A 21,941-nucleotide genomic window follows, 5' to 3' on the forward strand; every position below is an offset into this window, starting at 1 on the left:
TTGTTCATTTATTATGGCTTTCATGGCTGATATTTATGCATAATTAAAGGTCAAAATTGGAAAATTAGAATTTCAGGACACCAGTTGAATTTACCCTCAAGGTTATCCACTTCCCTTAATCAAAGCCTCCGTTAGTTTCTATTTTCTTTTATGATGATATTTGTACATAAAATTATGTTGATACATAAAAGAGAGATATTGGATAATTACAAATTTATTTCTGTTTCGACGATATCAATTTGTTTGGATATGAAGGTGATGGAATTAAGGCACAAGAGAGAAAACCCAGAGAGGGTTGGCAATGGAGGAATCAAAGCAATGTTTCCTTCCTTGAATCTCTTAGTTTTGTGTTCTCTAAAATACCTTCACTCCATCACAATATCAAGATTCAAACATAGCAATGTTTTGTTTTTAAAAATCCTTTAGTCAAGAATGGAAATCAAGCTATTGATTCAATCAACGATACTACATGTTTATAAAAATTAACTAAAAAAGTGAAGGACGGATTACATTCATTATGTGATTTCACTTATGTTAAATATATACATTCATTGAAGTAAAATTCGAAATAAATTTTCATGGTTCATAACATTTTTGTAATTCGATGATAAGATTTTCAAAATTTTAGCCATGTATCTAATGCACTTCTAGATTTATGATTGCGTTTTAAGATTTTGAATATCTTGACTATGTCTCAAATGCTTTGATACTAAATGATACAAATCTCTTAAAACAGAATTTACTTTTGAAAGTCAGTTTACAAGAAGAGGGATCCCAAATGATTCATATAACTAAGGCTAATTATATTTTGTTCATATGTGAAACCGTAATAGATTCCGCATAATTGAACCCTTACCTGTATCCTCAGCTCCACGCCAGTAGAATTACATAAACTCATATGAAACCAAAATGGGTTGGATTGGGGAAGGTGGATTGGGTTATTTTTTTGTTTCTACTTTTGTCAAGATAACATTCATTAGTGCAAATAAAGAGCATACAACAAGGACAAGTCATTATTATACAAGTTCATAATACAGCAAAATTCCCATGGGCAACTAATCTATTACAAACAATTCATGAGAATGAGAAAGAGAGCGAGAGGGAGAATGTGGGGGAAATCTACCTAAATCACATCCATTTCAAGAATCAATAGAAAATGTGAAGGAAAAGGACTTATTGAATTAAGTATAAACCCTAGCTACCCTATATAATATAATTATTATAATTTAAAGTTAAAAAAAGTAAAAATAAAATATAAACATTTGGTTACATTGCTTGTTTAATTTCGTTGATAATGTTCTTTACAATCCAATTGCATCAATAAGACATAGTCTTAGCAAACCGATTTGTATTTATTCAATGTGTAAATTAAACACAATGTGGTGATCCTAATAATGTGTTAAACTATCCAAACAACTATTTAAAAGATATATATACATACATGTGTGGGGAGTGGTTTTGGAATACTCCTTTAATCCAAACAAACTCTTGAAAGATCCTTGAGATGTCACTTGAAATAGAAGAAAAAATCCGGTCGGTGGTGTCCGAATTTACACTCCAACGAGCAAGTTAATTTTTTTTAGAAAGAAGAGTCTTTGTTACCTTGATATTTTCTCCTACAACAGTCTTTGTTACCTTGATATTTTCTCCTACAACTTAGCCCTTCATCATCATGATGTCAGGGCCCATCTCCCTATTATATTTTTCAAAAGAGGACATTCTAGGCCACCTAAAGGGGTCATGCCGACTTATCTAATATACTCGGCTCAAACATACGGTCTAGGTATCCTTAACTCAGCACGTTCTTCATCCCATTGGTATCTACTCGACAATGACTTGTTTGAGTCCAATAGGTCTTGGCTAAATCAAGCCCATCTTTGTATTCTGTTTGCCGATTAGATTTATTTCTATTCAGCTCCCACAATATATGTATATATTTATTAAAGTAATTCTCGGTTACAGTTTTTTTTGGTAAATTCTTTTTACAAATATGGTTCCAAGCATCCAATAATTTCTTCTTTTTTTTAATGGTGAGAAACTTTCTAAGGCACACATCTCTACATATTAAATTATAGATATTTGTAGTCACCAGTTGAATTTACCCTCAAGGTTATCCACTTTCCTTAATCAAAACCTCCATTAGTTTCTATTTCTTTTATGATGATGTTTGTACATACAAATATGTTGATACATAGAAGAAAGATACTGGATAATTACAAATTTATTTGTGTTTTGTTGATATCAATCGGTTTGAATATGAAGGTGATGGAATTAAGGCAAAAGACAGACAACCCAGAGAGGGTAGGCAATGGATGGATAAAAAAAATAAAGGTAATGCTATGCTACACGCAGCTTAAAAGGTGGGTATCATATACATTATTATTTTTGTAGTATATATTATGTATTTGTGCTAAAAGTTATTTATTTTTTTCTAGTAGAGTTAAGACAATTTATGATTTATAAATGAAGTTACGTGTTTTGTAGTAATATTACGTATTTTTGTGATAATGTTATAAATATTTTGGTTAAAAGATGTTTGGATAAAAAAATATGTAACATTACCACAAAATGCGTAATTTTATTTCCGAATCACAAATTGTCGTATTTCTACTAAAAAATTACGTAATATTTTATTATAAAAAAATATAACATACACTATAAAGATACATAATAAGTGTATATGATTCGCACTCATAAATTTACACCATACATTTATTCTGAGGTTTCTTTACTTGTAAATTTACACATACATTTATTTTCAGAGCAAAAATATTAAATTTACAAAATACATTCATTTTTAGAATTACTACAACAAAAAGCAGATTTTGCGACTAAAACTGCATTTTTTGTCGCTGAAAGTAGTAGCATTGGCGACTAAAATGGAATTAGTCGCCAAAATTGATCACTTTTGCCGACTAAAAGAGTTTAGTCGCCAAATATACGGGTTTTAGAGACTAAAATGCAGTTTAGTCGCCGAATATAGGGGTTTTAGCGACTAAAGGTTGTTTAGTAGCCAAAAGTCACGGTTTTTGGGGACTAAAATAATTTAGTAGCCAAAGTGATGGTTTTGGCGACTAAAAAACAGTTTGGTCGCTGAAAGTGATGCTTTTTGGCTACAAAAAAAAATTAGTAGCTAAAAACAATCAATTGCCGACTAAAACTCAGTTTAGTAGCCAAAAGTGATGGTTTTGGTGACTAAAACAGGTTTAGCCGCCAAAACTGCTTTATTTTTAGACGGAACTTAATTTTTTAGCGACAAAAAACTAATTAGTAGCCGAAAATTGTAGAATTGGCGACTAAAAATTTAATTTAGTCGTCAAAAGTGGCCTAAATTTTTTTTAGTAAATAATTTATTTTTTACATAAATTCAATACCGGTCAATATACTATATAAATAATATAGATTGCATATATATTCATGTGATGTTGTAGTGGCATAATGGAGGGAGTGTGTTGCTAGGTTTGGAATGTGGGACGTTTGGCAGTTTGAAACTCAGAAAAAGCAAAAAAGTGGGGTTTTTTTTTTTCGACGGAAACACCTTTGGCTACTAAAATTATTTGTCGCCAAAAGTCTTTATTTTGGCGACTAAACGGTTTAGTCGGCGATTTAGTGAGTTTTGGTGACTAAATTATTAGTCGGTAAATGTATGATTTTCAAAAGTGTAAAACACTATTGGCGACTAAAACTTTGGTCGCTAAAGACCTATATTTTGGCGACTAAAAAAGTTTTAGTTGCCAATACCTCCGCCGACCACGTATACGCGACAAATGTGGCGACTAAAAAATTTTGTCGGAGAAAGTAAAATTTCGACTTTCGGTGACTAAAAACGGACTTTTGGCGACCAAAAACTTAGTCTCCAAAAGTGCTTTTTTTTGTAGTGAATAAAATTTGAAATAAATTTTCATGATACATAGTATTTTTGTAATGGACAATAAGAATTTCAAAATATTGGCCATGTCTCCTATCACTTTCTAGATGTATTATCTTGTTTTTTAAGATTTTCATCACAAAATTTTGGTGATGTCCCCATGCTTTGATATTAAATGATACACATCTCTTATATATAGGATTCACCTTTAGAAACCAAAAAATTATTAGTGAATTTCAAATAAGCACTTGCCAACCAGTCTCATTAATTAGATTTATTTATTTACATGTTTTGATTGATAAGTTTATTTCTGTAAATTTATTTATAAAAAAAAGAAAGAGAAATTGATTAATTTATCTCTTGATAAATTTATCAATAAAATTTAATAGGTGATAAATCCCGAAAGTAAAATCTATTGGTAATTTACCCGTAGATAATTTATACTAACAAGGCTAATCATATTTTGTTTTGACATGAGATCATAATAGATTCTGTATCATTCAACCCTTGCCTCTAATCATAAGCCCTAGTAGAACTACATGAACTCTTAAAATCAAAACCAAAATGGTTTGGGCATTATTACATCTCAATTTGAAATAAATCACTACAAAACAAGAACAAAAAACTTATTTGGGGGGTTTGAACTGGGGTTCGGGTTCGGTGGGGTTGATTATTCGGTAGTCTGAGAATACAGTCACGTGATATTTTATGATAATATGATTAGTGGAGAAAGTAAAATATTGATTATTTATGTTGGGTAATTAAGAAACATAAACGATATAATAAATAGTGAGCAATCGAAACAAAATTGTTTATATAAATATATAAAATTATTTGCTAATTTATTTTTTAATAATAAATAAGATTAATAAAAGTTTAATATTAATGAACAAAAGCAAAAGGAATATGCTTTAGTTTTTTCAAAAGAATTTTTTTATTATGCTTAAAAAATGCATCTTTTAGAAAGGGATCATCGAATAAGTTGATATTAAAAAAATGACATTTTATAATGGTATAAAATAATTTAAATATAATAAAATTAAATTTCTTACAAAATAAAAGTATTTGGATAAAAAAAAAAGGTAAGAAGAAAATTTAGAATGGTATTCTCATTTGATCTAAAAATAATTTTAGATGACCAATAAATTATCACGTATAACCCTCATTTTTTTAATAAAAAAAAGATATTTCACGAATCATTACTTTTAACATAAAAATAACATTTATTTCTATTTTGTTTTGACAAAAGTTACTTTTTAGCAAAGTAAAAAAAAAAAAATCATTTTTCATTTTAGTTTGTTTAATTAACAACTAAGATTAAAAAAAAAACCAAGATCCACCATGTTTCACAAGTGCTAAAAAAGTCAAGATGAACAATAAAGAAAATGTTTGAGACCCACAATGATGTGGTATCATATGTGTTATCTCTTAATTTGCTATAAACTCAATGACATAGGACTCAACTCCTTTGCCAGATCATTGTAGGTGAAAGTATGAGCCAGTAGCATTGTTAAAACAATAAATTATCACATGTAATTTTTTTATTATATAAAAAAATAAATTTCCCCAACCATCACTTTTAACAGAATATAATGTTTATTTCTTTTTAATTTTAGCAAAACTCACTTCTTACTATTTAAGCTAAAATTTATTATTTATTATTTTAATTTGTTTAATTGACAATCGAAATAATTTTTTTTTAATAGAATCCACCATATTTGGCAATTGTTAAAAACATCATTCATGTTCTTAATGTTTTTGTCTTTTGTTAAAAAAATTGTATTAAAAAAAAATTATTGTTCAAGTTCTTGTAATTTAAAAGGATATAAAAAAATTTGTAAAATTTAAAACCAATATATATATATATATATAAGCTTTTAATAACGATTAATAATTTGAAAACGTGTATTTAATGACATATTATGTTTAGACTAATAATATTATGGCATATCATTATGACACATGTGAATATTAATCTCATTCTAATTGTAATAACATAACTTAAAGAAGAATTTACATTTAAAATTTTATTTTATAATTCAATAAAATATGTATAAATTAAGGAATGAATATTGATCTTACTCCAATTATGGTAATATAATTTAAGGAAGAATTTAAATTTAAAATTTTATTTTAATAATATAAAATTAATTTAAAGACCAATCATATTGTGACACATATTAACAAAAATTAAACAAAAACAAAAAAAAAAAAGAGAAAAAAGAATTGCAACTTTCAATCTTAAGATGATAATGTTTTGCAATCTATATATATTAAGGAAAATGAGATTTGTAATGAATAGTCTAGTGAAACTCAAAACTCTCATACTATTTTTCTAGATTTCTTATTTTTTAAATAATTAAAAAACCTTCTATTAACTATCTTTTATTGAATCATTCAAAAAATAATCTTATTATTCCTTCATTTACACATTTCAAAAGGAAAGTTAATTAATCCATTGAAAATTTTAAATTTAGAAATTTAAAAAAAAAAAAGGTTAACTAGTCAATTTTAAAATTTAAATTTTTGGACCACTAAAATATAGGAATCGTCTTTCATAGATTTTTTTCTTTTGATGTTTAATAGTTTTATATGCATCGACATTTTAGTTGCTACCTTAAAGATTAGTGATACAGTCAAAGAAAATGGGTTAGTCTTAAAGTTTTAAAATAAAATTTTTATGTTAGAATTTGTTCAAATGTAATTATCTTAGTATTTATAAATATTTTTTATTGATTGATAAAAACCACCGTAAACATTAAGATTATTATTATTATTTTTTTTAATGATATTGAGTTATTAAAATATGATATATTGGCATCGTTTGGGAAGAGCTAAACTAGGTTTTTTTGGCTATTTTAGCCACAAAAGACAAAATAGGCTATTTTAGCCACAAAAAATAAAATATCACATCTAACCCATAATCATTGCACTCTTCTCTCATAAAAAAAGTCAAAAAAGCCAAAAAGCCATTTCCAAACCAAGCTTTTTAGCCCAGGCTAAAATAGCCAAAAAGTCAAAAAGTCAACCCACTTTCCAAACCAACCCATTATAGGCTTGAACCAAGAATCGTTGAAAAAATAGACTCGAACTAGATTTTCTAAACTAATTTTTAATATTTAATCTAATATTGGAACCCCAAACTAGCTCATATCAATCACGAACTAATAAAGACACTTTTTAATGATCAAGATAATTTTTGATGATTATGCGAATATCACATTGGTATAAATATTGAGTTGAGTAGCTTCTAACTCACCTCTAATATTTAGGCCAAGTTTGGCTACTCAAAATAAGTACGTACTTTTTATCTTTTTATTTTTTTTTCATCACATCACCTCTCTACTTTTCTGCACATCTTTTCGTAAAAAGACAAAAAGTGCACTTATTTAGGTCATCCCAAACATACCATTAAAATCAATCTTAATTCACTTTTACGAAAAAGTTTTGACATAAGATAATTTACAGCTTTGAGTAGACAAATTTTTAGGCTTTACAAAATAAGAAAAAATTAATATATTAACAAATATAATTTACTACTATCATATGCTAAATTAAAAATACAAAATTTATAAAACAAAGTGTATTTATATTTTATTGTAAATATAGCTTTTGTAATTTATCCTTTAATTTTTACAAATTAAATTATGACATGCAATTTTTTATTAAGAACTTATAACACACAATTATTGACATCAGAATAAAAATCTTATCTTGTATGTAACTTTGATAAAAATAAATAAACTTTAATTGATTATAAATTATTTTTACTTAATATTTTTTTAAAAAATTATATTATTATTTTAATTTAGAAACTAATTTTTGATTAGTTATTATACCCATGCATAGCATGGGTAATATGCTAGTTATAATAGTATATATATAGATAGATGGCTATATTAGGGTAAATTACATCGATATTCCTTATAATTTACTTTTTAAGTCATTTTGGTCAATGTAATTTCAATTAACTCGATTTTAACCCTTAATTTTGGATTATGTGTCAATTTGATATAATTGATAATATTGATTATGATTTTTAAAGAAAAATGGTCACTAAGTTAATTGAGGTTAACTCACTGAATTAAACAAATTTATAATTTCGTCTATAAAAACATAACACATATCGTTCATGTGCGTATTTTCTATATATAAAAAAAAACTAAAAATTGTATTAATTATACCAAATTGATGTAAAATTATAAATTTATAATCAAAATTGAATCAATTAAAATAAAATAGATGAAAATGATACAATGACCAAAACATAAGTACTACTGGTATAATTTGCCTTTTTAATTTTTTTTGGTATGCTCAATGATAGTCATAGGGATAGACAATTGCACCATTTTTTCTTCTTCTGTGTAATAAAACTATTCTATCACAAAGAAAGAAACTATCACAATGAAAGAAAATAGAAGAAAAAAATTTCGAAAGGCATAAATAGTGCCGTATTGGGAAGTTTTGTAAAAAGTCACGTTTTTGATCCAAGGGGAAAAAACGCAAGTGGCCAAAAACGCAACAAAATTCATTTGAGGAGCCATAAAAACGCAAGTGTGAAATTACAAATTGGGGCTATGACAAAAAAGTAAAAAAATAAATTTCTTATGTTGGATAAGAGTATTTTGGTCATTTTAATTTGATTTGATACCATAAGCAAATATTAAACCAAAAAGCCAAAAGCTAATTTTTTACCAACTTCCCAAATCACTTTCCAAAAAAGCTAAAAAGCTTGGTAAAAAGTCAAAAACTAGCATTTTACCAACTTCCCAAAACACCCCATAGTTCAACAAATATGTGTACATGTGCCTAAACGTAGTCTGGTATTTTTAAAATTTGGAAAGAGTTACAATGTTGTGTGAAGAAATTTGGACATATTGCAAGATTTTAGTAAAGGTGAAATCAAAATTTAATAATTTGCAATATAAATTCAAATTTTGGATTTGATTGGACAATTAAGAAAAAGTTGATGTACTCATATGGGGAATATAAAATAGTAATTATGCAAAATAAATATTCATAATTTTTATGAAAGATTTTCTATACAAATGGTTCTTAAAAGAACAATCAATCCCGAAAGTTTGAAAAACAATTTCATATACAATAAGTAATGAAATGTTTATATTTAAATTCTGAATAAAAATAGTTAATTTAAATAACTTTTAAAATTTCCAAATTATTAAAAGAATATGAAAAGCGTCACTATCTTTAAAGCATTCAATTTTAAACAACCTGGCTGCTTCTTGGATAACTTTTTTCAAATTGATTTTGTATTCTTAAATTAGTGTATTTGTATTTGATTTGTATCCCTTAATTAGTGTATTCCTATCTAAACTGATTTTGTATCCCTAAACTTACCCAGTAATCTTCGAGGCTCTTGCAAAAGAATCCTAATCGTCATTTTGTTCTTCTGCCATGATGCTTAACACGCGCTCCGGTAGAGGACATTGCTTCCCCGTGGTCATTGACCAGCCCTCCTCCACTACCAGGGGCTGTAGCTGCATTGATGATTTATTATAATATTTTAGTGATTTATTAAATACTACAATTATACAAAAATTTCAAATCATAAAATTAAGCCCTAGTCCTCATAATTTAGATAAAATATATTTGAAATTGAACCCCCTAGAAAATCAAAGAGTGTTGTGTACATCTTGAACAAAGATTACTGAGGAAGCTTTTGTTGAATTCACCCCATGTGAAGGAGGTGATGCTCTTCCATGGGAACACACCTTGGTCAACAATGGAAGGCAACCAACCAAGTCAAGCTTGGCGGCCACCAACCATCTTGAAGAGTCAAGGATGGAGGCTGCCCAAAGGCTCTCCCACCTACTCCCTCACCTATAAATGGAGATTGAGAGGAGAGGCCAAAGTGTGAGTAAGTGAGTGAGGAAGAAAACCGTGAACCAAAGAGTGCGAGAGATGTGAGGCGGAGAGACCGTCTCCCTCGGTGTGAGCGAGGGAGACGGGTGAGTGGCTGAGTGAGGAGAGTGTGAGCTCCTCCTCTATTGTAATCTTTCTGTAATCTCCTCATTGGTATAGTGATAACCGGTTACTCTCCCGTGGACGTAGGCATTGAGCCGAACCACGTAAAATATTGTGTCTCCTTTATGTGGGTGTGTTTTTCTGCTTGCAATGATTTCTATAAGGTCTTGGGCGGGATCCCAGATCCCAACAAGTGGTATCAGAGCCTCGTCGGTGGCGTTTCGGAACAAAAACAGCGTGTTGTCCGAAACTGCCCAGAAATCAAGTTACTCGAAATCAGGTTTTGAGCATACCAGGAGCAAGGGCTCGAGAACAGGAGTCCAACCATATAAAGCAGACACCCAGAGGAGTCGGCACGCGCCCTCACGCGCCGCCTGAAGAAGGCGCGTGAGGCCCAGTCTCGGCACGCGCCTCCACGCGCCGTGAAGGCAGACGGCGCGTCGTCCCAGTCGCAGGCACGCGCCCCACGCGCTGATGAAGGAAGAAGACGAGTGGGGGGAGGCGCGTGTATGGCACGCGCGTGCCACGTCAGCAGCCACGTCATCTGCCACGTCATCCGCAGGAGGAAGAATCCTGTGTTTCGCGGCTACGGTGCAGCCGCAGATCTGAGGCGTACAAAATGTTTTGGCTAGATCGAAGCCATTTGGAGTTCGTTTTTGGTGATCCAATAGTGGTTTCCGACTATTTGGAGTATTCCGGACACATCCGTACGGTCAGATTTTGGAGACGGAGTTTCTGTAAAAAGAAGGCAGATTAGAGTGGCAGACGGGGTTAGGGACAGTGGACGGAATATTCTGTTGGAACACGGAATATTCCCTGAACTTCTGAAAATTGCAATTTGGCCCAACATTTTCAAAAAATTGTGGTGTGGCCCAACTTTCCGGGATATTTTTCAGTGAGGTCCCTGGAAGTGCAGCGAAGGTTGGTCCTAGCTAAACGGACCGCTCCGGACGCAACCGCGAGGTCAGAATAGTGAAATTCTGAACGGTTTGGAAAGATTGTCAAAACATGGGTGTTTGCCATCTTCAATACTCGAAGGAAGGTTGCCGGATATTGTGGAACGCTGCGGATTCACTGAAGAGGTTAGAATGGGCAGATTCTGACCAGATTGGACAACCAGATACAGATTGAGATAGATCATTGAAGACCAGAGGAGATCAGGCTTGATCAAATGGCAGATCGAGGGAGATCAGGATTGGTCAGGGGCGATCAGAGGATTGCAGACATGATTATCTCAAAGGTCTAGGAAAGTTCTGTCAAAAAGACACTGTCTAAGGAGACTGGTTCTTAAGTGGGACCGATTGTGACCCCACCAGTCTTTCCTGGGAACTTTCTTGGTTGTTGAGGTATTCGGAGGATCTGGTTCAATCAAAAGAGAAGACCATTCATCGACGGATAGATGATTTGGCAACCAGTACAGGCTCAGGGAAATACTGTGGCTGTTGGAGCTACTGTATACGAGAAGGTACTAATGGTATGTGGACATGTAGAACAATAGTTGCAGAGGAGCATACTAAGCGCAGAAGTACAATTGCAGACGTGCAACAGTGCAAGGGTACGCTAGAGTGTCGTACAGAGGCGCGAGAAGAGTGTGCAGCAGCGGGTTGTTGACAGTTCACAGGAATTTCCAGACAGAGAAATTGAGACAGGTAAAACGCAAGAGTGCGTGCCAAGGAGTGGCAAGTCTTATTTCTCTATGGTGGTTTCTTTAGTTCCATGGCAGCAGATGATAGAGTTGATGCAGATCTCTCAAGCAAGCTTGACGCAGGGAGACCAGAAGCCATGGGTGCGAGCACTATGCACGGAGTTGCATAGTGGTAACTTGTACAGACCGGTGGAAGTTGTCTTGACAGAAGGGCTAACTGTCAAACATCAGTACGGACAAGTGAGACAGAACCGAACATCAGGGATTGCAGCACAGACAACAAGCGTATGTGAAAACGCCAGGAGGTTGCTCAGAAGTGCAGAAGGGCAAAGGCTGGTTGTTCAGAAATAAGCTCCGAGCAAGGAAACTTGAGGATGTTGATGTGTCAAACTCTGAAGTTTTCTAGTTGCTCCAGTGTTCATCATGCAAGGAGTTGCATGATAGTCAAGGGCATCCAAGCAGGGGGTGCAGGACATCCAATCAGGGGGTGTCGGATATCTTGGTTGCGCAAGTTCAAGGATAGCAGGTATAGACATCCGAGACAGGAAGCATGGAAGAGATCTGTGGGAGATAGGAGCAGTGGCTCTCTCCAAATCAGAGAGTGGTGTGAGTTGAGTTGAGGATGTCGGATTCCCTCCTCCTCTTGTATCTCTGGTGTTTTATCTCTAGCTTCAGGGGATGCAATGTCTCAGTGAGGAGATGAAGATTCTGTTGGTCTTTTGGGCGTGACAAGATTAGCAGCAGTGTATGCAGTGGATCACCTCACATGGGTTGAGGGGGTGATTTGTTGAATTCACCCCATGTGAAGGAGGTGATGCTCTTCCATGGGAACACACCTTGGTCAACAATGGAAGGCAACCAACCAAGTCAAGCTTGGCGGCCACCAACCATCTTGAAGAGTCAAGGATGGAGGCTGCCCAAAGGCTCTCCCACCTACTCCCTCACCTATAAATGGAGATTGAGAGGAGAGGCCAAAGTGTGAGTAAGTGAGTGAGGAAGAAAACCGTGAACCAAAGAGTGCGAGAGATGTGAGGCGGAGAGACCGTCTCCCTCGGTGTGAGCGAGGGAGACGGGTGAGTGGCTGAGTGAGGAGAGTGTGAGCTCCTCCTCTATTGTAATCTTTCTGTAATCTCCTCATTGGTATAGTGATAACCGGTTACTCTCCCGTGGACGTAGGCATTGGGCCGAACCACGTAAAATATTGTGTCTCCTTGTATGTGGGTGTGTTTTTCTGCTTGCAATGATTTCTATAAGGTCTTGGGCGGGATCCCAGATCCCAACAGCTTTGACAGATTATTGAGGAAGTTTTGATGAATTGTGGAAGAAGCCTTGATGGATTGTTGAGAAAGTTTTGATGGATTATTAAGGAGGCTTTGATGGATTACTAAAGAAGCTTAGGAAGCTTGGGTAGATTTTTGAGGAAGCTTTGAGAAAATTATGGAGGAAGCTTTTTGAACTCTATAAATACACCATTCCCCTTCACATTTTGGATCAAGCAACACACTTATACACTACCTATACACCCCACGGTTGAGAGAAGATAAGAGTTATAGATTTTGTCAAGTCTTACATATCTTATACCTTAAAAGTCACCATTTTTGGACATCTATGAAGAAATATCGAGATTGGAGTGTTGGTAACGGAGGAGATTGATTTGAGGTAATTTGGGTGGCATACAATATGTTTTCTTTAAATCTCTTTACAAAAAATTTCATTTTAATTATTTTCAATTTGTAAATCCTTTTGATTATTCTGGTCATTTGATAAATTTTGTAAAATCATTGTTAGTTGATTCGTTTGATTACTCTAATGTAAAGTGTTGGAGAATAAGAAAAGTTCAAAAAAAACGTGGGTTGCGTGGGTCAGAGAGTTATAACCCGGTTTTATTTATTTATTTATTTTTTAAAATTTATGTAGAAACGACTTTTCGAAAGTCGTCTTATAAACATTTTTTTCTAAAACCATTTTATAAAATGATTTTCTGAAACCCATTTTTTTGTATATCTTATATTTTTGCTAAAAAATATTTATGTTGGAAATGAATTTTAAAAAAAAAATAGTGTAAAAACATAGATTAGAAAATCATTTTTAATTAATTAAGTTTTAAGTAAAAGGGAAATGATAGAGAGCTCTAAATATAGAGCTCTAATTTGAGCTCTAATGATGTGTCAAAGCAAAAAAAAAAAAAAAAAAAAAAACAAAACAAAGCACAAACATCACATCAGGGTGGGACCCATCTTCCCATTAGAGCTATTAGAGCTCCTATATTAGAGCTCTAAAGCATTTTTGTAATTAAAATGGCTTGTGATAAATGTTTTTTATTATTTTAATCAAATTTGTAAAGTAAACCGTGGCTTTTCAAAAGCCGGTTTTTAGGAAACGATTTGGCAAAACTGGTATGATGAAAAAGAAAGAAAAGGAAAAAAAAAAAAAAAAAGAGTAAAAACTCGCCTAAAGTGAGAATAAAGAGATGTTTGGGATATTCTAAATAAGTATATTTTTTTGATTTTTTTATGAAATATGTGTTAAGTTTAAAAGGATGTGGTAGAGATGTATATAATTTAAATATAGTAATTTTTTGATATTTTTAGAGGATGACAAACAAGGCCTAAACTTTTGGCAACGCCTTAAAGCATCCATAATGGAGTAGCTAAAAATGTGTGTTAAAGTGTGCTATATAACAAAAAGTGATAAAAGTGAAACCTAAAAATGAGATAATTATTTAGTAATTCCGAAGTATGGATACGTGATATTCAATAATATTATAATTAGTGAAGAAAGTGGTGTATTGTATTGAGTAATTAGAGAACATGAGGGACATATTGAATGATAATTAATTAGGGAATACAGACACGTGGTAGTACGGAAATATTGAGTAATTTCTCTAAAAAATGTGTGTTAAGAGTTTATTAATTTAATAGGTGAATAGTAATACAGTGCCGTTTTGGCAACACACCAAAAACGCAGCTTTTTGTGTGTGTTGCCAAAAACGCCAGGTTGCCCAAAATGCCCCAAATCCCATTTGGGAAGACCAAAAACGCAACACTCAAATTTACCAAACAACCCTCTACAAAATTTTAATTAATTAATTCAAAAAACAAAAAGTAAGGATATTTTAGTCATTTTAGAGTGGTGTGACACTTTTAAAAAATATTAAACCAAAAATCAAAAAAGTCAACTTTTTACCAACTTCTCAAATCACTTCCAAAAAAGTCAAAAAGCTTGATAAAAATTCAAAAGTCAACTTTTTACCAACTTCTCAAAACACCCCATAATAGATGTGTTAAAGTATGTATTAAAAAATATATATATATATATATACACAATAAATAAAATAAATAAATAATTTGGAAGTACAGTCAACCCGCCCTGCCTTGTCCCAGTGCCCCTCCCTGTTTCCCTTCTCTCTCTTGTTGGCTGACTATCCAACTTGTTAACTGTAGCCAGCTACTTAACACACCTGGCATGTTTAGCAACTCCATTGTCACCAAGATCATGAAATTTCTCTAAAGTTTCCTAAAGTACTATATTGTGTGGTTGAGATTTATTGACAAGTCACATCAAAAAAATTGATGTGACTTGCCAATACAATGTAACACTCTAGTAAACTTTAAAAAAAAATCACTCTAACGGATCCTTGCTCCTCCATTGTAGCATCATTAGTCCACCACTGACCAAAATTTTAAAATCTGCCACTAACATACACAGTAACACTTGTGGATGCTCTTACTCACGGAAATCAGCCCTCTCTCTTCTGGTGGTTCACCATCGGAGATGAAGAGGGAGAGAGGAGAGAGGGTAGAACGGCGGCTTCGGCGAGAGTGAGAGTGGGTGAAGTAGGAGGAGGAGAGCGATGGTGGGCGAGATGGAGGCGATGAGATCGCACGATCTCAGATCTGAAGCGTGGAGACGCTGACGGTGGAGATGTTGGCCGCCGCCATCGCCGGCGGAGACGACGGATGAGGTCTCGCCGCCCTCTTCTTTCTTCACTGATCTCTCTCTCTGTCTCTAGGGTTTCAATCTCTCTCTCTTCTCTTTCTCTCTCTTTCTTCCTCTCAAACGCATCGCTCTCTCTTCCACATCTCTCTCTCTCTCTCAAATAGCTTCGGTGGATCAAACCATTTTTTAACACATTTGAGTTGGTGCTCACTTGTAGGAAGATTCCCCGCTCTGAAGTAAAGTTTTTTTGGAGCTCAACGCCGGAGTTCACACCAGGGCACATCGAAAGGCAACTTCTCCCTCTCATGGCACACGTCTCTCTCTCTCTATCAAATAGATGCCGCCGGAGAAGGTTTTCTCTCATCACTGATCAGGAAGGAAAGATTGAATCTTGCCGTCTCAGGTAACCTCTGGCAAAAATTAGGGTTTTGGCTTCAATTTCGGTACAGAATCACGGAACAGGTTTTGGGTCTTGCCTTCAATTTTTGTGGGTTTGGGTTTTGTGTTTTGCTTTTGATCTTAAAATACATTTATGATTTTGTTTTATTTTACTCTTAACTACTACTTGAAAATCTGAGATAAAGATCACACAGTTGAGCCATCTCAATATAGTATTTTGATAAAATAAGTTTAAATAAAAAAGTTAAATTTAAAATTCTTTAATTTTAACGCAACCAAGCTGGGAGAGTTGGTTTTAACAAAACTCAATAAAAAAATATTGATATTTTGTAACCTGAGGTTTAAAGTCTTGTCACTTATTACAACATTTAGTTTGTTGGCCTAATTTGTGATGTCTTGGTGATAAATATGAATATTTGTGTAGGATTAATGTCATAATTATTTTTTAGAATTTGTAGGTAAATTAAGTTCTAAACTTGGAAGACGTCATTAAAATGTTAATCGTACATCTAGGTTAAGTTTAAATTTATAATTTTTATTTATCCTTTGTAACGTCCTTGCTTTAATATGTACTAATAGGGCGTTATTTTTTGACATCCATGCTTTACTCTTTTTTTTTGTTTGTGTGTGCGCGCACTGTTTTGGGACTCTTATATTGTTTTAACATTAGAGTTATAGAGCTAATTTGTAATTAATTTCACTGATTCGCTTGCTGGTTTTGATGAAGTTTGCTATGATAATTTGTGTTTGACTTGCCTTGATTGTCACGGTGTGTGGCTGGTTGTTGCTCTTTCATTAGGAATTGCTGGAAGTTTTAGGAAGGCATGTGTATTTTGTTTTTGAGTTTTGTTGCTAGGAGATTTAGAAAGATGTTCCAAATTCCAATCACATCCTTACAACCTTGAAACCAAATAAACAAATAATTTCGTGAGATCGATAAATCCAACTTAAATAGTCTTAATATATAAATAAAATATATATATATATATATATATTAAAATGAAATTTCAAAAACCAAAGAAGTTGCATAGTTCGCCAAACATTTTACGTTCATCGGTAATTTCTAAATATATTCAATACATTAATAACAATTATCAAAAAAGAAAAAGAAAAAGGCGAATAACAACACTATTGAATCAAATAAAATTCTTACAACTTCACACAATTATCCATAAATCTAAAATCGTCCATTAATCATATTCATAATTAGGCCAAGTTTGGGAAGACTAAAAAAGTGCACTTTTTGTCTTTTTGGACTAAAAAATTGAGGTTGAAAATATGGATGTTTGGGTTAACTTTTTGACTTTTTATTGAAAAATGTGTAATAAAAAATTGTAAAAATTGATTTGTAGGGAAAAATTTGAATTGGGAGTTGTGCAGCAGTAATTGTTGACTTTTGGTGAATAGTGTTAACTTTTTAGCTTTTTGAGTAACTTTTTGGCTTTTTGGCTTTTTTAGATCTTCCCAAACTTGGCCTTACTTACATTTCTTTCCTGTCTGGTTGTTACCATAAACTTGAAATCGTTCATTAACCATATTCATAATTACTTGTCCTTCCTTCCTATTTGGTTGTTCCAACAACATTGGAGCATGCGGATTAACCGGTTTAGGAATACGCTGAACTCATTAATAAGTGTGACTATGGATTTTACATCACGTTCTCTCATTATCAGAAGACATTGCTTGCTAGCTAAACGAACACCGACTGAAACAAATACTTGATTGCATATAATTAACTGCTCTCGTAGTAGCGCCACTTGATTACATGCCATCTAAAATTTCGTAAGAAGACCATGTGTAACTATTAACTCGTCCCCTGATTGTTGATCTTCCTCAACATGTGGCCTAAATATCTTAATTCTCTGAGCATTTGTTATGTTTTGGATATCTAACTACGGAGTTGCATTTGGGAACAACATTACATTCAACGGGTAGGTTGGCGTTCTTGTCCAACCAAACTCGTCTATCAACCTAGCAATGGTTTGTACATCATCTTCTGTAACAATCGGGATTTTTGGCTTTTGAATGAGCTGTCTACCTAAGTTATGGAGCAACCTTGTCCTATGTCTTAGTAATAAGTTTGAATTTAACCACAAACAACGTGTTTGTCCAAATTCAGTGAGTCGCAAATATCCATTCGTTTGTTGTTGAAATTCTACTATTTCCTCGTGTGCTATGTTTTCGTTTTCCATTTACTGTCACTGTCAAAAATAAAACAACAATCAATACAAAATTAAATAACAATAAAACCATATAATTATTTGTTACTAAATATTAACGTTTCACTGCACATTTAGGAGAGTGTCAAAAATGGAAACGTCAAAAAGTATCAAAGTTGATAGCGGGCATGGTTAATTGCTTTTTTGATATGCTCTTCTCAACTGTGCAGTGAAATGTTAATATTTCATAACAAATAATTATTTGGTTTAATTGTTATTTAATTTTGTATTGATTGTTGTTTTATTCTCAATAGTCACAGTAAATGAAAAACGGAAACGTAGCACACAGGGAAAGGGTAGAATTTCAGCAACAAACAAATGAATATTTGTGACTTACAGAATTTGGACAAACAGATTGTTTGTGGTTAAATTCAAACTTGTTACTAAGACATGGGACAAGGTTGCTCCAAAACTTAGGTAGACGGCTTGTTCAAAACTTAAATATCCCGATTGTCACATAAGATGATATACGAACCATTGCTAGGTTGATAGATGAGTTTGGTTGGATAGGAACGCGAACCTACTTGTTGAATGTAATGTTCCCAAATGCAACTCCGTGGTTAGATATCCAAAATGTAGCAAATGCTCAGAGAATTGCGATATTTAGGCCACATGTTGGGGAAGATTAGCAATTAGGGGATGAGTTAATAGCTGCACATGATCTTCTTATGCATTTTGGATGGCATGTAATTAAGTGGCGCTACTAAGAAAGCAGTTAATTATATGTAATCAAGTATTTGTTTCAGCCGATGTTTGTTTAGCCAGCGAGCAATGTCTTTCAATAATGAGAGAACGTGATGTAAAATCTATAGTCACACTCATTAATAAGTCTAGCGTATTCCTAAATCGGTTTATCTACATGCTTCAATGTTGTTAGAACAACCCGGTAGGGAGGAAGTGCAAGTAATTATGAATATGGTTAATGGACAATTTCAGGTTTATGGTAACAGTAGACAGGGAAGAAATGAAAGTAATTATGAATATGGTTGATGGACGATTTCAGGTTTATGGACAATTGTGAGAAGTTGTAGGAATTTTATTTGATTCAATACTATTGTTAGTAGTTTTTTTTTTTATTATTGTTATTAACGTATTGAATATAATGAATGTAAAATGTTAGGCGAATTATGCAACTTCTTAGGTTTTTGAAATTTCATTTTAATATATATTTATGTATTAAGACTATTTTAAGTTGGATTTATCGATCTTACGAAGTTGTTTGTTTATTTATTTTCAAGGTTGTGAGGATGCAATTGAAACATTTTTCTAAAACTCTCACCAACAAATTCAAAATCATAATACACCTGCCTTCCTAAAACTCCAAGCAAATTCTAATGAAAAGCAACAACCAGCCGTACACAGTGATAATCAAGGCAAGTCAAACAAATTTAATATAGAAAACTTCATCAAAACCAGCAACTAAATCAGTAAAATTAACAAGAAATTAGCTTTTTAACTATAATTTCACTAATTCGGTTGCTGGTTTGGATGATAATTTTCTATGATGATTGTGTTTGACTTGCCTTGATTGTCACTATGTGCGGCTGGATGTTGCACTTTCATTTGGATTTGCTAGGAGATTTAGGAAGGCATTTGTATTTTGTTTTCGAGTTTTGTTGCTGGGAGTTCTAGAAAAATGTTTCAATTGCAAATAGTCTTAATACATACATATATATATATATATATATATTAAAATGAAATTTCAAAAACCTAAGAAGTTGCATAGTTTGCCAAACATTTTGGTGCCGTTTGGTAACACTTACGTTTTCAATTTTCTGTTTATATTTACAAAAATTTTAAAAACTCAAATAAAAACATGTTTGGTAAAATTTTTAATTTATAAATCAGTGGTCCCAGTTTATAAATTTGGCCAAAAAATGAAAACACAAAAAATGTGTTTTCGTTTTGAGTTTTGAGGTTTTTTTTTGTTTACCACCCAACACTAGCCACAACCCGTCACTATTTTCCATCACCGTCTTCCGTCACCACAACCCACCCCCCCACCACTCATCACGCACCTGCCACCACCAGCTACCACCCACCACCCACTTGCCATCCACCCGCCACTACCATCCACTGCCCGCCACCACCATCCGCCACCTACTTGCCACTACCACTCACCACCCACCATCCACCACCAGCCACCACCAGCCACCCACCACCACCAGCCACCTGCCACCCACCTGCCACTACCACCCACCCGTCACCCACCTGCTACCACCCGCTCGCTACCACCCGTCACCGTCACCCACCCACCTACCACCACCACCACCACCACCACCCGCCATCCGCCACCCACTTGCCACCACCACCTACCACCCGCCACCGCCACCGCCACCACCACCCACTCGCTACCACCTACCACCCGCCACTGTCACCCACCCACCCACCCACCACCACCACCACCACCACCACCACCACCCGCCATCTGCCACCCACTTGCCGCCACCACCAACCACCCACCACCACCGCCGCCGCCACCACCACCACCACTACCACCACTCACTCACTACCACCCACCACCAACCATCGTCACCCACCCACCCACCACCCACCCGCCATCCGCCACCCACCTGCCACCACCACCACCACCCGCCACCACCACCACCCACTCGCTACCACCCACCACCCGCCACCGTCACCCACCCATCCACCACCGCCATCCGCCACCCACCTGCCAACACCACCCACCACCCGCCACCGTCACCCACCCACCCACCATCACCCACCCTCCACCACCACCACTCGCCACCCACCTACCACTACCACCCACCACCCGCTACCACCACCACCCACCCGCCACCACCCGCCACCACCCACCACCCACCGTCACCACTTTCCACCACCGTCTTCCGCCGCAACTTGCCACCACTTGCCATTTCTCACTCTTTTTTATATTTTAAATTTTTTTAAACATTTTGTCAATTACCAAACGCGTTTGTAGTTTATGTTTTTATAAAAATAAACAAAAAATAAACAAAAAATAGTTTATAAAATTTTTATAAATATAAACTAAAAACGTAAACGTTACCAAAAACACCCTTTACATTCATCAGTAATTTGTGAACATATTCAGGACATTAATATTACCCAAAAAAAAAAAAAAAAAAAAACTAATAACAAAACTATTGAATAAAATAAAATTCTTTTAACTTCACACAATTGTCCGTAAACCTAAAATCGTTCATTAGCCATATTCATAATTACTTACATTTCTTTCCTGTTTGGTTGTTGCCATAGAACTGAAATGGTCCATTAACCATATTCATAATTACTTGTACTTCCTTCCTATTTGGTTGTTCCAACAACAATGGAGCATGCGGATAAACCGGTTTAGGAATAAGCCAAACTCATTAATGAGTGTGACTATGGATTCTACATCACGTTCTCTCATTATTGGAAGACATTGCTCGCTAGCTAAACGAACACCGGCTGAAACAAATACATGATCACATATAATTAATTGCTTTCTTAGTAGTGCAACTTGATTGCATGTCATCCAAAATTTCATAAGAAGATCATGTGTAGTTATTAACTTGTCCCCTGACTTCCTTAACATGTGGCCTAAATATCTTAATTCTCTTATTTGCTATATTTTGGATATCTAACTACGGAGTTGCATTTGGGAACAACATTACATTCAATGGATAGGTTCGTGTTCCTATCCAACCAAACTCGTCTATCAACCTAGAAATGGTTTGTATATCATCTTCTGTGACAATCGGGATTTTTGGTTTTTGAAGTCTACCTAAGTTATGGAGTAGTCTTGTCCCATGTTTTGGTAATAAGTTTGAATTTAACCACAAACAATGTATTTATCCAAATTCCGTAAGTCGCAAATATCTATTCGTTTGTTGTTGAAATTTTACCCTTTCCTCGTGTGCTA

General features: G+C 34.1%; 1 protein-coding gene across 14 annotated transcripts in view; it reads left to right on the top strand.

The window, feature by feature from the left end:
- The first annotated feature begins 13,012 nt into the window (after positions 1 to 13,012).
- LOC145788754 (mRNA-capping enzyme subunit alpha-like) overlaps positions 13,013 to 21,941 on the top strand; it is a 39,553-nt gene continuing 30,624 nt past the window's right edge. For 12 of the 14 annotated variants that reach the window (XR_014349031.1, XR_014349035.1, XR_014349033.1 and 9 more), the window contains exons 1-2: positions 15,148 to 15,462; positions 15,655 to 15,840. Coding sequence is in view for 4 of the 14 variants with exons in the window: in XM_082902525.1 (XP_082758651.1) it covers positions 15,458 to 15,462; positions 15,655 to 15,840 (191 nt within the window). In the remaining 10 variants the exon portion in view is untranslated. Of the gene's footprint in view, positions 13,158 to 15,147; positions 15,512 to 15,654; positions 15,841 to 21,941 lie in introns of those variants that run through there. The other 2 variants (XM_082902527.1, XM_082902526.1) reach the window with 2 other exon arrangements.

This window comes from Camellia sinensis, chromosome 13 (assembly GCF_055761805.1).
Source record: "Camellia sinensis isolate YWXY chromosome 13, ASM5576180v1, whole genome shotgun sequence".
Lineage (NCBI taxonomy): Eukaryota > Viridiplantae > Streptophyta > Magnoliopsida > Ericales > Theaceae > Camellia > Camellia sinensis.